The sequence below is a fragment of the Phaethon lepturus genome, unplaced genomic scaffold, assembly GCF_000687285.1.
Source record: "Phaethon lepturus isolate BGI_N335 unplaced genomic scaffold, ASM68728v1 scaffold40730, whole genome shotgun sequence".
NCBI lineage: Eukaryota > Metazoa > Chordata > Aves > Phaethontiformes > Phaethontidae > Phaethon > Phaethon lepturus.
The window spans coordinates 16,317-33,147 of record NW_010511944.1 but is presented as its reverse complement, the minus strand read 5'-3'; the positions used below and the strand labels follow the sequence as shown (position 1 = coordinate 33,147).

Here is a 16,831-nt window from a genome sequence, read left to right as displayed (position 1 = left end):
AAAGTTTTTCCCAAGTATGAGCCATGTGATAAAAATGTGGCTTACAATAGCAAAGGCCGTCTTTCCTGAGCCAGGAACTTTAAGGTTAGAGAGATTGTACAACTGATACTAAGCCCTTTTGGCAATCAAACATGTAAGAGCATGTAAAGGTGATAAATCAACATAGGAAAGATGCAATCTATACTATTGCGTTTGTGTGTGTCTGCTACATTCAAACCTTTCATATTAACAAAAGCCATGGCTACTACTTACTGTTCTGCCTAATCCTCCAGAGTAACTTCTGATTCTTTTTGAAGGATGTACGTACCACTTTCCCCAATGACAGTCTCATACAATTGTTAAAAGCAACGTTTCACTAGCACTGTAGCAGTCTGCAATCGGAATACTAGCTCCTTTTAACCTGGTCTTGTTTCAATAGTACGTATTCACCAATCTTTCTGCTGAATTACAACAGGCTGAAAATGAAGATTTGGACAATGTAAGCTGACTGTTATACTTGCTGTTTTTCAAGATGGGCATTTCTTTGGCATTCGTTAGGTTTTTGCCCAGACATTGGCCACTGTCATAAATGCTCATATTGATACATTTTTAGCAAGCAAGAAAAACAACCCCAGAACTGATAGCAATTTAATGTGGAAGTGATTGTATGATCACCAAACATCTGATGTTAGATGTCATTAAAGTGCTGCTTTGTAATCTCTGCCAGTTTGTGCTAATTAGAGACAGAGAGGTCTGGAATTTTTACAAATCCCAAGAGTCACATCTGAACAGTTTGTATAATCAAGCTTTTAGCCTGGTGAGGAAGCATCCGTGAGCACTGGAACTCTGCATTAAGCTTTGCAGTTCAGTAGCAGCCATCTTTCCAACTCTCGTCTTTCACGTTGCCATAGGTTTTGGGAGTGGGTAATGATCTAGAATAAAATGAGATATTTTTCAGTTTCATACACAACTGCTGAAGTCTCTATCTACCATACATAAGAATAAAAACATTTTATAAAGAATTGAAATATACAGTTCACTCATTTAATTCTCTGCAATATCGTTTACTTAAGATAAACCCCCAAAGTATTTGCAGTTTCAGGTTCTACGTGTTGTATCTTGGCAACTACCATGTCAGAAAAAAATCTGCATCTTTTTGCTATTATACTCCATGAGAATACAAACTTAATCTGCTGCCTTCTAAAAACAGGTGGGTTTTTTTTTCCAGTGATGTATGAACAGGGAATCCTTGTTTAGAGTATTATATTTGGCTTACATCAAAATCTTGACATTCATAGACGCTTCATTATTGCATTGTGTACGTACAGATGCTGCATTGTATAAGTAAAAAGCTTTTTTCAAAGTTTAATAAGTGAAACACTTTTCTATAAGACAAGTTGTGATTTGGACAACCACATTTTGCTACTATTAAGAACTTCCTGTCAAAACCAACTGCTTTTTATTACACAAAGTTTCATACTGCTGACAGCACAGACTCAGAGTGCAAAACAGTCAATGCTGTGACAGTCACTTGTCATTCCCCTACCCAGCACTCACGGCACAACAGAATTCCTCCACTTTGCTATTTACAGCTGTTTCATCTTTTCTACAGTACTGAAGACCAACTGTTTATCCTTTATGTTTAAGGTGATCCTTAATATTCCTCATGGATGACTGCTTCTTTAAGTCAGCTGGCTTCCACTTGACACCTTCAGTGAAAATCCACATCTGTGTGCCATTAGGAGCACATATTCTAAATTATGCATCACTTCCTTCTGATTCTCCTGACAACAAATTGTCCATGTTGTCTTTCTAGTTAATATTTAGTCTCTCTTGTGGTTGTTTTCCAAATCACTCTGACATTAAGCAGCTTCCACAGCTGGGTGCTAGCACAGATGTTATGTTTAAGCTAAAAATTCTGTTTTGTCCTGTGGGCTAACTGCATTTATTTTTACATTAAATTTAGCAAATGCTATGGATGCCTCCTCTGTCTTCACATGTCTTCCCTTCTAAAGTTTCTAGCTGCCCAAGGAGAGAAACTGTTCCATCACAGTACCACTCCTTGACATAAGGATTACTAAAGGAACTACAATAGTTCTGACTTCAGAAGTGTCACTCAGTGGTACAAATAAATTTTTACCTGCCAGCTATACCTTGATGACTTTTTACCACATGCAGATAAATTCTTTTTGCCTTCTCAGCCCAGACTAAATCACTTTATTGACTGTATAAAGTTCAGCATCTTTTGTTATTCATCTCACTTTCATTTTCAAAGAACCTTTTTCTCTTGGTTTTGCTTCAAATCTAATTTGGAAAAACAGGCAAATACTTCACTTGGAGGTCTCCATTTCCATTCTAAATACCTCGAGACCAAAATAAGAATTGCAGCACAATGTACAAAAGTCATTATGAAAGCTTCAAACTAAGACTGCCTGTCACATACTCACCTGCGAACAGGCTGTGCAAGTTTGCTACGAGGCACTGGGATGCCCCCCGTAGAAGGGGCACTGGGTCTGGGCAAACCACTCCTCATCCCTGCTGTCCCTGCTGGTCTGGTAAGAGTAGTACTGTTAATGCTGCTGGCAGGGCTCGGCAAGCCTGAACTCGGGGCTGCAAGAGGCCCTGGTGAAGAACTACTGTGTGTCAGCTGTATGGCTTCTGGAGAAGCAACTGAACCGGGTCCATGGTTACTAAATGCTTTCACTGGTTGTCGGAGTGCTAGAGGAGACGGCGCTGCAGGTGAGCGGAATTTACTTGAAGAAGGTACTGGAAAATAAAATACAGAAGTTACTTTCAAGCCTAAGTTACAGTATAACTGAAATTAAAACCAGGAAATTACGTTATGTGAAAATTCAAATAATATGAAATGTATAATGAAATACAGCCGATCAAGCAGCAATGAGAAACAGGAATTCAGATGTCCTCTTTGTCATGTTTTTGAGATCATAACTCTAATGCCCCATTTGCTTACTACAAATATTTATGTAGATTTTAAAGTAATACTTAAAGGCTGCAACCGTTACATCAGTCAAGTCAAATACAGGAGAACATATTTATTAAGAAGAGGCACAGGAACCTAACTCCCATCCCTGAAAGAACACATTGAATAATACAGCATTCTACTGTGATTCAGTCTTTAAATAGATACAAGTGTATATTAGCTTTCAATGACGAAATTCTGAGCACAGAGATGCTTAATGTTTCTTTTATGCTCTTCTTTTTAATCAAACCCATTGAATTAGAATTCACCTAAAGATATGGTCATGTCCCAGATTTACTGGCTGATGGTGGGGGGAAGATAGGGTCAGCCAACCCCTAACACAAAAGAGATTAAGATGCTGCTATGTAACTTAAGCCAGACAACAGTAACAATTTATAGCCTTCCTCTTTTTACAAATATTATCTAAATTATCAGTATATAACTAATATCTGAATTCAAGTACTTTACATCTGAGTTAGTACGTAAAATATAGGTCTTTATCAAGTCCCTTCTGGGAACGGTTAATAAGCCAGTGAAAATCCATTTAGAGGCTTAGGCTTACAATACAGCAGCACATTGTCTGTGTAACAAGGTGCACCTGCAGATTGTACTCCACTAAATTTATTTTGTCCAATATATCTATTTTACTAAATGCTATTAATACAACAGCAAGAGTTCTTACTTATCATATACTCAGGAATTACAGTTCAGAATTTTAGTACAGCTAGCAGTGAATGACAACTGACCCTCACAGCAAAAATACTGGCAAAAAAGAATATTCAACGTTTCTTTGATAATGCCAAACCTTAAGCACTATTCTTCATGAGTATGAGAAATATTTTCAAAATATGCATAATGTATCACTAAACAAAATACTTAAGCTAATTCATCATCTTAATAATTAAGTGGAATTTCACCAGCTTTCCAAACTGATTAGGACAGGTCAGTAATAGTCAACAATTGGGAAAGTAAACCAAAATCACGTTTACATTTAATGAATTTGCGTGAACTATTCTTTCCTCCACCAAAGAAACTTTTTTTACACAGAGGCCAAAGTTGAGTCCTCTTTGACAGATATTGTACATAAAGAAGGTGGTCCTTTACATAGCTTTTATTATCTTACAAGGTAGATCCAACTAAGGGCATGAGGAATGAGAGAAGCGATGAGTAATGACAGGAACATGACATCCTAAATGGGGTACAGAGAAAGTGGTAGTTTTCAGGTTGTATTTTGAAGCCATTCCTTATGAGGGATGTCTAGGAAGATTAGTATGTGCCTCACTGCAGATGTGGATTTTATTCCTTTCTGGATTATCCAAGACAGCCTTTCCACTGACAGTGGTATCAAACACAGTATGAAGCCACTCATGGGAAAAGCTGACAAAAAAAGGTGGCAGAGATGTCAACAATACATGACAGTTGGTAAGTGGCAAGGAGAATAATAAATAAAAACCCTTAAAATAAAAACCTTGGCATAAAGCCAGGGGATGGATTAAGGAAAGCATTAACAGCAGAATGACTGGACAACAAGAGTAGCAAAGTGCTCCTAGGACTAAGATAAATTACATATTACAAGTTTTTAAAATGTGACATTGCCTGCACATTGGTGCAATCAAATCTGTAGAATTTTGAAGTGATTCTACAGTGTAAACATAGGGAGCTTTTATCACTAAACTTCTCATTACAACACTTGCTTGGAACACAAATACAGCATCATGTTAGCAACTGACCAACAGAGCAATGCCAGTGTATAAAATTGGGACTCTTACAGGACAATAGGTGAAAAGGCTTTTAGGAACAGAATACAAGCAATGAAAATTGTAACTGAAGAAAGCTTGTCACATTCCCAGTGAAAGTAAAGCATCCAGTAAATTAGTCCTCTCCATTCTCCTCAGTTTTCTGTTGACCATATTTTACCATGCTTCCAATTTGAGCTGCCAATTCATAAAACATTTCCTGCCAGCATAGCATTGCAGACATTGCTGAGAGCTATATTCATTCTTGTACATAAAGGAAAGAATTGTCTTTCAATGTGCTGTGATCTCCAAGAGCACATGATGCAATCTCTGGCAAACTGCTAATAATTCTGCTCTACATGTAAATAATTTTGTCTTAGAGCCATTTTGGATATTTAATAAAACTCACTTTGGCCTATTTGTAAGAAAGGACCACAGAGAGTGAGGTACTGCCTTAGTCAAAGACTATTTGATAACTGTATACCCATGTGCAGTATTGAGCTGATCCAAAAGTACGTAAACAGGTACTGCTTAACAACTTTACGCAATCCCATCTCCTTAGAAACTAAACAACTAGAACCAACTACAATTAAAACATCTGGCAACAATAAAATTAAATGGCACTGTGCAGTCACAACATTTAGATTTCCCATCCTCTCTGGATTCTGTCCTGGATTATGGGCAGGGAGCAAGAAATCCTCACCTGGCAAAGTAGGATGCTGTGAAGCTACAACCTTATCTGGCTTGCACCCCACAGCCAGCTGCTGCACACCAACTTGAAACCAGAATCAATTTTGATGCAGTTAAATCATAACCATTGTGATGAGATGATTTTGACCAATACGAAAGAACAGATGAGGTAAAATGATAGGAATCAATAAACTTTCTGTCATCTCAGTACAAGACAGACCTGTTGGAGCGGGTCCAGGAGGGCCACAAAAATGATCAGAGGGATGGAACACCTCTCCTTTGAGGACAGTCTCAGAGAGTCGGGGTTGTTCAGCCTGGAGAAGAGAAGGCTCCGGGGAGACCTTATTGCAGCCTTCCAGTACTTAAAGGGGTCTTACAAGAAAGATGGGGACAGACTTTTTAGTAGGGCCTGTAGAGATAGGACAAGGCATAATGATTTTAAACTAAGAAGGTAGATTCAGACTAGATAAAAGGAAGAATTTTTTTTTTTTTTTTTTACATTTAGGGTGGTGAAACACTGGCACAAGTTGCCCAGAGAGGTGGTAGATGCCCCATCCCTGGAAAGATTCAAGGTCAGGCTGGACGGGGCTCTGAGCAACCTGACCTAGTTGAAGATGTCCCTGCTCATGGCAGGGGGGTTGGACTGGATGACCCAAACCATTCTATGATTCTGTGATCTGACTGATACTGGACTGCTGTATAAGCCCTAACAAATGGGTTACAGTGAGGTAAAGAGTTTAGTTATTTGAATGTATTTTGAACCGTTTTACACAAAATGGTAAAAATGGTCAATGTCTGTGGGTAAAAGGTGTCAAGCTATGTAACGAACAGTATTTTAAGAAACTAAAAGCAATTGTTGCTCATAGTTGTTTATTCTTTTGATACAAAAATCTTGTTTCATTACTGCATAATGCTTTTACACTTGTCAGAATCTCAGATCAGAAGCAAGAAAACATAAAATAGCAAATAACTGAAAAAGGACATGTTGGGTCCTCATTTGCAGCAAGGAATGACAGCAACTATAAACTGGAATATGTAACTTGTGGTGCAACATGCTTGGTTTCTCATTCTCTAAGGTTTAATAAAATTTTACAAATTAAATAAATTCAAAGAGAATTTAATTTTTGGTACATTTCCACAGCTTCAGAGTAGGCAATCAACCTAGTAAGTGTTCCGGACATGCAGATGAAGGTGAAGGCATGGCCAACTGGAAGGACAGCACAGAAAGCTTTGCGGAGGAATTGAGATGGTGGTCATGCCAAAGCAGAACACTAAGAGGACTTTTCTCCATTTGGTATGAAATATTAAGACTGTTAGAGACTTCCTATTAAGCCATGTGAATCTGTTTTGAAGTCATTATACTTTGCTAAAACTTTCTGCATGGAATGAAGTTGACTCAAAGAAGTTAGTGTTGTTAAACCACTGAGAGAAATGCATGCATCTTGTCAGCCATCCTCTGTATCTGCATGAAGGACTCTCACAATCTTTAAAGGATTCTAAGACATATAGAGTTTATGAATCGGTCTAATTTTAAAGATCATATTTCATGAGAGATCTTCTAGATTGTAATAGACAACAGGACCAACTTTGCTTAAAACCAAAACCACGAACTTGTTTCATCTTAGTAGTGAAATTGAGGCAGTGTCACATACAAGGCTGTCAGAATTTAAAAAATCAGTTAAAAATTGTCTAATTGGATTAGAGACTCAACATTATTTCATTTTCTTCTCTAAAAGAAGCCAACTTCATCCATTAGCAAACTGGAATATTACATACAATAGTCTCTAATTCCTTGAGAAAAAAATTACAAATCTAAATTAGTATATGTTACTAATCTTCCGGTTTTGAGAGGAAAAGAGAAAGCACAAGCACGTGCGCATGTATGCATAAAACAAGCTGACATTCTATGCTCATCTTTTCAAGGATAAACTCGTTAGCTTTTGTTTCCAGCACAAAGGATGATGTTTTCACTTGTCTGCATATTTTTTCCTCCAATCAAAAAAGAAAATTTGTACAACTTTTGTTTTAAAAAACCTGTATTTTGGAGTTTCTAAAAATCCTGTCCAAATGTAGTCCTAATGAATATGTATTCAGGAGTCTACTTTTCTAATCCAGATTTCCTGATTAATGCTAGAATTCACCAATCCTTGGATTTTATCTCAAAATACAATTTAATACTTTCTTCCTACATGATGCAGGTTTTTTTTTAATGTTTGTTCCAAAATGTTATATACTTTGATACAGCAAGGACCATTTGGTTAATCTCAACATGCAGCAGCAATTTTATTAATCTAGAATGTGAGAGATCTAATGCAGGTGAACAATTATCTGAGATTTGCTGGAGCTTGATAAGAGGTTGTAAGTTAATTACCTCCTTTTGTAGATGGAGTTTGAAGAAACTGTTTGGTTTTGAAGGCAGCACGAGGCAAATTTTTCTGCCTTTGCAGAGCTGTTGAAAGACAAGAAGTGTTATATTTGTCTAAGAAGATAAGAAAACTAAATTTACTGGGAATTTCAGAATTGCATCCACTTGTGAAGCATCAAGGAACAGAGTCCATAAAACTCTCAAAAAGCTGTTATGACTCTGGAAATGATGGGGGTTTTTAAATGGTGCTTGCTCTTAATGGCAAAGAGTTACAGAGGAGCCTGTCAGAAATTTTGCAGTGCAAAATGCGCAGATTCTGTAAGAGTAAAGCTTCTTGCAGGGCAAAAAGCCCAGGAAGGCAAAAAAAATTAATACATTAAAGGGAGAAAAAGCCACCTAGCAAACATGCTACAGCAGTATGAGTGCAAGATTAGAGATGAAGATGAAAATTAAACTGTTATATTTGATCTAGCAAGACTAAACTTTTCACTTTAAAGTAGTTTAAAAAAAATACTCTAACACTATACAAAAGCATAAACCTTTGTCTAAATGTGATCATCATAAAAAAGTTGTATTTTTCAGTTATGCAAACATAAGCCATTTTGAAAGATGTCTTTTTTTTCCCCTCAAAAGGTATGTAAGAGGACTCAGGCTTAAAACAAAGACATAACACTAAGAATTATCAGCTGCCAGCATGCGGACAACATGACAAAAATTGGGTTTTTTATTGCTCCTATGTCCTGCCTTTTTTCTAGTAATGTTCAAGGGTTGATACCGTCTTGAAATGACCTCACTACCTACCAGTTACCAAGACAGAAGCCAAGGTTCCAAGAGCTGCAGAATCTTGGCAAGGAGATAATTACCTATTGCCAGAAGGAACGCATCGACTCAGCGTATTTTCACCACAGCATATTTAAGGGGGGAAGGAGGAAAGTAGTCAATGAAATAAAGCTTTGCCTACACAAAGATTTCTTAAAATAAGGTGTGAATAAACACCTCTGATCACCTCAGTGTCTGGAGTTTTATACCAGCATAAAACTGACTGCACTAGCAAGGCTTATTTCCATAGCGAGAAGGAAGAAAGATGGGGGAACAGCTGTACATAAGGATCCTGACCCTGAGTAAGAAAGCTCAGTAATCCTATCACCAATTGGTCAATATCGCTATAAAGAAGGGAGGGGAAGAGCAATTAGAATCCTAATAATACTAGTTAATCCTTTTCTAAACTTGATAGCATGCAATAATTGCCATCCCTTTTTCTATCCTTCAGTCAGTGCAAAATTCACGGTATTTTGTGAACTATAGAAGTTGTTCATCATGTGTTTTACCTTCATTCCGAAAATATGACTAGGTGATCTATTCATTTTAGTTTTAATAACTAAAACATGTCATTTTCAACAAACAGCAAAAAGGAATTAAAGTGTTTATAAACATGATAAAATGCTGCTTGTGGCTATTAAGAATAAAAAACCCTATTCCTTCTACCACCTAGAACCTAATGCAAAAAAGGATGTGGCAATATACAATTCTTATTCAACTTCTGGCACGTAGTCTTGCTATAAACTTTAAGGCATACCCATAAACAGTCAATTAAGCACAGTAAGATGTTTTAAAATGAGCATGATTCCTATGAATTTAGTGAGGCAGACCACTGGCCAGAGTGTTTCTGTCCACAAGTATTCCATTACACCATTTTTTACTGAATCAGTGTTTTTGTTGTACCACACAAAATCAAGAACAGCTTCTCCCTTCATATTTATAATCTTGAATTTAGTTTGCCCTAATTCTTTCAGTTAGATTTAAATATGCTACTGCACATGGCACAAAGTTTCTTCCCCCACCATTATTTACACTACTTGCAAGTCAGAGATGTGGGATGATATGGAAAGTATTTTAAAATATATATAATTCAAATTCCTTCCTTCTCAATAGACTCTCCAGGAAATAGAGACTCAACAGCTAAACAATTATGTGCACTGAATCACTGAAAAGAACTTCAGGCAGTGCAATTTCACCAATGCTGAGGAAACATGCAGTTTGAGATAAAGGTGGAGTGCACGCTTATCCACACTATTCACTGCTCTTGAAGTGCTCCATGTGCTATTACATTACTTGTCACAAATGGTGCATGCTGAATGCATGCAGTTATGTTTACTTCTGATCAACTGAATTGGAATACTCTGTTTCCTCAAAACACACGCTTTCTTCTTTTACTGTGAACATGCCAAGCATCTGGATCTTGGCAGGCAGGCAAACTAGTCATTCTACTGATAGTTTGAACAATCTACAGCTTAGTTCTTTCAATAAGTTTTATATTTAACTCTGCTTAAAGGTTTAACATTCATGTGCTAACGGTACCAGTTAAGTACAAAAATATCACATACAATCCACTAGAAAGCACCACATAGCTCCTATGTGAAAGCCACCCTGGAAGTTCTACAGCTTTGCACAATCTCTGTGATGTAGGACACAAATACAGAGACTTCCCGTCATTCTAACACTTTAAAATCTAAAAGATACCTACTCCTTGGAAAGCACAAGTATTACTGTATCTTCCAGTGTTTTAAGGTGAAATATTTAATAGCCTTCATGTAAAAAAAAAAGTACTTTCTGCACAACAGCATGGAGAACCACATGTAAATGAAGATTCTAGTAGTTACAACTACTATTTAATTCACTCCTCAATCTCTTTTCAAAAAGAATGTGGGTTTTTCAGCACATTACAGCTAAAACTTAAAATGCCAAATGTTTTCATGTTTTACAGTTGTACCTCTACAACTTCCCTTTACTCTTTAAGCAAGCGTGTATAATTTGCCTATGTAACCGTAACAGGAATTGTCTTTTCAGAAACTTACTGGATTCCTAACTCATTTTTGAATGCCAGCAATCATAGCAAGTTCAGTACTGCAGCCACAGCAAATGTGCAAGTAAATTATGAACAGCAGATCTTTGACAAGGAGAAAAGTAGTGACCTTGGGTGGCAAGCCAGGATCCTTGCAAAGGTAAGCTCATGCAAAACTAGCAGGTATATGAGGAAGCTTTGAATCCAAGACCCAGGAGTCATTGCCAAGGGAAAACAAAAATTTGCTGCAATTTAACAGTGCTTTGTGCAAGGTGACAAAATATAAAAGCAATAAAATAAAAAGTATACAAAGGACACAATTCTGGAAATTTTTATACAATGTACAGTTTTGCAGAAATTTTTTTAATCCAGACTAAGCAAAGATACTTACTCATTGACTTCATACACAAACCGTTTTACGATTGTCAATAGCAAGACTCTGACAAACATCTGTAAGAGCAGGGAAACTGTAAAAGCTAGAAATCTGGGCTTTATTAATGATACTTAACTTACATTTACATGTAAGTTGGTCAAGAGTTGTTCACATTTTGGGAAATGAAAGGCAAGCAAGTTTACCTAATAATTTTGATTCTCAATCCATCCACAGATTGAAAAAATTATATATGTATAAACATAAGTCACACTACTTTGGCTCCTGCAATGAAGTAACTCACTAAATACTGAATATTGGGATGTCTGCTGTCTGATCTTTCCATAAAGTTTCACTATGAATAGACTTTTAATATTGAAAATAGCCTTCTAGCCAACTATGCTGTCCTCTGTGCTCTTCCCTTCCCAGTTCACTCAATTTTAAAACACCAAATAAATCTGTACAGATTTTCTACTAGAAATATTTTTCCTTCATTTTCATTCAGGTCATTTTGATTATTCTTCCCATCACAAAAATAACACAGTTGGAGAGCTTCTGTCCAACTGCTCCAAGTGCTTTACAGTTTGATAAGCCTGCCTAACAGATGACAGTCCTGCAGTTGAACTACACACATGCCCTTCCAGTTGTAAATCCCACCTTCTGAGAATTTGTGAAGAATGCAAGAAGGGGGCAAGGTGAAAGGATGCGGGGGTAACTGATATGAACAATCACAAGATGGCATTAGCTGCTTTGACTACAGTATCACACACCTGGAACTGACTGTCCACACGACCCTTACATCTAGTCTGAGTCACAACAAAGATAGAAATCTTTTAGTCATTGGCACGGTCTGCATTCCTTATTCTGTATTTAACTGTATTTGGTTGCATTAATACACTATTTTGAAAGGACTAGTAACAAGGCCAACTAGGTATGCCAGTATGCCTTTACTGTTCAATGGGTTAAAAAAAAAAAATCAGTTTTGTTCACAAATGTTATCTTACATTTCCCATCAAATATTTAATTAGTAATGAACTTTTATGATAGAACTTTTATAGTTCAAAGCTCTACACATAACAATGTTCATAATGTGTTCTTCCCTTGAAAATGTCACACAGGATTATTAATTCTGAAACTTGTTTAAAAAATTGGTCAAGAAACATTTAAACAACAGGAACTGTTAATATTGACATATAAAGAAGCAGTGAATATTTAAGTTTCATTTGCTTTGGCTTCCTTAAGGTCATCATTTTTAAGAGACTTGTGATATTAGCAGACTTCTCACACCATAGCAGCCACTAGCCCGGCAATGGGCTAATTTGTTTCTTCCAAATCTTTTCTGAGAAATATTGACACTAAAAAAGTAAATAAAATCCACAACTGAATATATAATTTCCAGGTGACAAAACAAAAAAGAAAATGAACTGCAAACAAAGGTTAAACTTGCATGAATGATTTCAGGTGAGTTTTCACTTTTTTAAAAAAGCAATAAACATCATCTAGATAAGTATTTTCATAGCCTAGTCTGAAAATAAAATTCAACAGTACAAAGCACTATGCCTTCTGTCAATCACAGAAAGTAAATGGTTTCTGAAATGTTTAATGCTACTGTATTTATACTATAGTACTTCTACATATGCTGATAGGAAACTATGAATGATACCTTAGTAAGAGATCTGAAATCCTTCAAATATACTCAGTACCAGATTTTTTGTACCAAAAAAGCAAATTTTCACACAGGTGTGATGAAAAATCAAGATTAGCCTCTCTAGCATGGCATGCAATGTTTCTCTTTGCCACGAAAGTGGAAGACTGATGAGTACTGTCACTTAATTCTGAAATACACACTGAAGCGTCACTAAAGGTACTTACTGGCTGAGGCTTGAGGTTGAATGCGAGGTATTCCTCCATTTGGCACTTGGAAGTTTGAATCACTTCTGCTGTTTTTCACAGATTCAGCTTGGATGTTAGATGTCCTGGACAGGTTTGGAAGACTACGCCTTAGTTTTTCTGTATGAAACAATACAAACATACTACATGTAGTCTAATGCCAGACAAAGTTTGGGTTATGAACCCATAGTTGAACCCCAAACCGAGGTGACACAAAACATCCATATAAAACTACACTGCAATTTAAAAGCATATTTTGTTACATTACAGTTCTTCCATTATCTTGAATTAAAGTTCTATATTATTCTCTGATCTATCACATACAAAATATTTACATAAAATCCAAGAACGTACATTTTTCACCTATGGTGAAAAAAAGTCAAGTATAGTGTTTTGAAGTTGAAACATATCTGGATTATGATTCTCTGGGTTTTGTTCTACCATTATGGAAATTGAACAAGCAAACCCATATTTGCAGTTTCGCACAATTTTTCAAGTCTTTGCCTAGAAAGTTATTTATAATATAGATTGCTTGCCTGCCCTAGCAATTTTTTGAGTCCATTTTTGGGACTATCCAGTTCCCATATCAGTACTTTATACAACAAATAACAGCCACCCACTTGGCAAGAAACTCTTCACACACAGCATTCAAAAATATTGGAGTGTCCAGTTATGCATCATCTTTCACACTATGACTTGACTATCTATTCAGCTAATACTAGTTCTTCAAGGGTCTTCTGCAATTTGTACCACTGCTCACAGAATACCAAAAGATGCCACTAAATCTCTCTCAAGTCTAATGACATTCTGTGTATCTCCAACCCATGCAGAGCTGGGTTGATGACATACTTCAGATAGAAGACTGCAGATGCCTTGTCAGGATGAGCGGCCAACCTGATTCTGTAGAGGGATGCAGGAAAGTACGCTAACCATGCACAAGCACTAAAGATGAAAACAAAAGTAAGACTTTTCATAGGCTGAATATTCCTACAGGCATACTTTCTGCACTTAGTAGTTTGCATTGCAGTTGGTACATTGTTGAATGTTGTCAACAAATTTCCCTCTAACCATTCGAGAAAAAAAAATCCCAAATGACTTTTTTTTTGGCTGCTAGTGTGTCAACTCTGAATAGCCAACCAACATTCAACTGCACAAAAGCCACTGCAAGAGAATTCCTTGGAAGTGTTTCAGAAACACATGACTACACGCTCTATTTTGATCCCTCTGGTATGTGGGATACCAGCTTTTGGTACCTTGCCTCTCATAGGATATTTTTGTTGTAACCCATCTAGCATGCATTAGGGCTTTCATGAAACCCTAAAAAAGAATAGGAAAGGAATTCTCAACCAAGTCACAATATAATTGATTAGCTTGTGTTGTACGTTTTCCTTTATACTTAAAAACTTCCCCAAACCACTATTACTAAATGAGACTTAAGCTAACCCTTCCAAAGATATTCTTGAATAGCTAAATTTGCAGGACCACCTTCCCCAAAAGCTCTAGTCTAGCACACTGATTTTCCTGATTAAAATTCTGAAATTTCTTAGTCAGTGAAATTCTGTAAGTGGCACAGGCCTCTCTGCTATATTAGGGGGAAAAAACACCCAGAAAATAAGCTGTTTGAAAACATCATTTCTACATCGTCTCTATTGCAGACACTTTGCATCCATCTTACTTGAAAGATGAAAAAATAAGGTGAATTTTCAATACCTAAATGTATATTATTTCTGAATTTAAGATTTTATTTGCCAGGTATCAACTACATTTGTTAAAGTGGAAATATGCTTGCAAAATTTCAGCCCAATTAAAGGAGTTTCTCCCAGATTGCTACCAGGAAAAAGTACATTCAAGAAGAAAAATGGTATCAGGATATAATATTTTGTTCTATACCAATATAGTATAATTTTTGTCAAGTTTACTGCAAGTTTTATTTTTTATTATGCAGCAGTTTGCACAGCTTTGAGATAAGTATCCAAAAAAGGCATGACTTAAGTACCAATATTTTCAAGGCTGTGTTCATGCTCAAAGAGTTCAGAGTCCTGCACTGCCAAAAGAAAACATTCAGCCATCTTACAGGTTACAAGCATGCATAAATTGCCATGTTACTCTTATCTGACCACCATTACTTTCTCTGCATTTTATTCCGTCATCTGCAAGGCCTAACCCTACTGGTGAACGATAGTTTCCCTTGGGCTCTGCTTTATTTTAGTGCATTTGCCTGCCAAAGATAGAGCTTGGTCACCATGAAACTCAATTACACCTAGAGTGACTGGGTAACATCTAAAATAAATCTAAGCCTATCAACCCATCTGACTGTAAGGGCTCTCCAGCAGAACTTAAGCTTTGCTTGCTCTGGTTTATCTTCAACAATTCTAAGATTAAATCATGATGTTACACAGGCATATATAGTTTTAGCACTGCACGCTGACCAAAATCCTTTACAGGAACTACACAACTACTTGCGTAATGAATTTGAGACAGAGCTTTTTACCTTCACTTTTGACATTACTAGTCTGCAAATCCGTAGGATGGCCTTGAAGCGAAAGACGAGGTTGCTGTAAACGGCTAATCATAGGTTGGGGCGACACTCTGCTGTATTCTATGCTTCGAGCAGGTGATCGGGAGCGAGGTGAATTCCTTGGAGATTGTTTTGGTGAAGGCCAGGGAGAGCTGCGAGGTGATGGTGAGAACCTGTTAACAGCAGGGTGCACTGTGTGATGTGCACCATCTTCTTCATCTTCTAAACTCTGTGCATCAAGCTCCTGATCACTGAACGTGCCTCGCCTTGTAGAATTGCAAGAAGAACCAGAACTACGCCGAGAAGCAGTTGCTGCATACTCTTGCCGGAGGCCTGGCAACAATGAGAACATTGTTTACTTGCTTCCAGCCCACAAATAGCTCAAACTAGAGACAGTGCACACAAATATCTATGCAGTGCTCAAACTCACATTTGGCTCACCTTAAGTCCTTTTATTTGAGGCACTAAATGCCAGGTAACTACCAAAAAAGTTATCTACCAGCTGATAGTATCTTGAAATAAGTAGGTGAGCTCATTCCTTTTCCTACTACAGCAATCATCAGTATAGGCATGTTGTGTACTTGTTCATCCCTTCTCCCAGGCTGGATACTAGCAACACAGGCTACACCTTATTTTTGCTATTACGTAACATCCTATAACAATGATTGCAGCCACAATTAAATGTCTCTTGCAATGTATTAGTAAATGTAAAAAAAAAGCTCTATGATAAACTACCCCTAGAGAAACCAGAGTGGATAGACCATGGGTCTCCAAAGTGTGGTGCACACACCCCAAGAGGGTATGCAAAACAATCCACTGGGGTGCAGGAAGAAAATTTTGTACTACCAATAAAATAATATTTTAAAAATAGCATTTATTTCGTTTTTGTTTCATTCATTTTAAATTTCTATTTTTGTGTACATTTGTGTATTTTTGCATATGCAATGTATTAGTAGAGTAGTATATGTATATAATTTATAAAAAAATACATATATTGGGAGTTTGGGGTTTTTTTCCAACCAATAGGGGTACACAAAAAAATCTGGAGACCACCTAGTTAGACAACTGAAATTACTACTGCTTTCTGCAGTCTCAGAGGGACAAAAAAAACCCAAAGTCACAATTAAACCTATAATAAAAGAGAGACATCTGCATAGGTTCTTTTCTTCACTACGCTTTGCCATGCTGACTTTACATTTTGGTGATTTAAATCATGGTTTAAGCACTGGAAAGCACGTATCTCCTGAGAAGACTGGCAGCAGGCAATAGCCCAGTCTAATGACCATCCTTTTAGCATATACTATATGCTACAAATTCATACTCTCTCGCACATTTCTTTTGTCCACTGTTCCTAAAGAACTCTTCTGCACAGCAGCTTCCTTTTCTTATCCTGGAGGCAGAAATCCTTAGCCAGCCTTCTCAGAAGAACTATGTTTATACATCCATAGTAGAATCTACACC

General features: G+C 37.0%; 1 protein-coding gene across 1 annotated transcript in view; it reads right to left on the bottom strand.

Annotated features, from left to right (window-relative positions):
• Nucleotides 1–253: 253 nt before the first annotated feature.
• The window catches only part of SLAIN2 (SLAIN motif family, member 2), a 23,459-nt gene continuing 6,881 nt past the window's right edge, over nucleotides 254–16,831 (bottom strand). The window contains exons 4-7 of the mRNA XM_010285327.1: nucleotides 15,344–15,703; nucleotides 12,835–12,972; nucleotides 2,427–2,745; nucleotides 254–911 (exon numbers count right to left, since the gene is read on the bottom strand). Coding sequence (XP_010283629.1) covers nucleotides 845–911; nucleotides 2,427–2,745; nucleotides 12,835–12,972; nucleotides 15,344–15,703 — 884 coding nt within the window. The 3' untranslated portion in view covers nucleotides 254–844. The remainder of the gene's footprint in view (nucleotides 912–2,426; nucleotides 2,746–12,834; nucleotides 12,973–15,343; nucleotides 15,704–16,831) is intronic.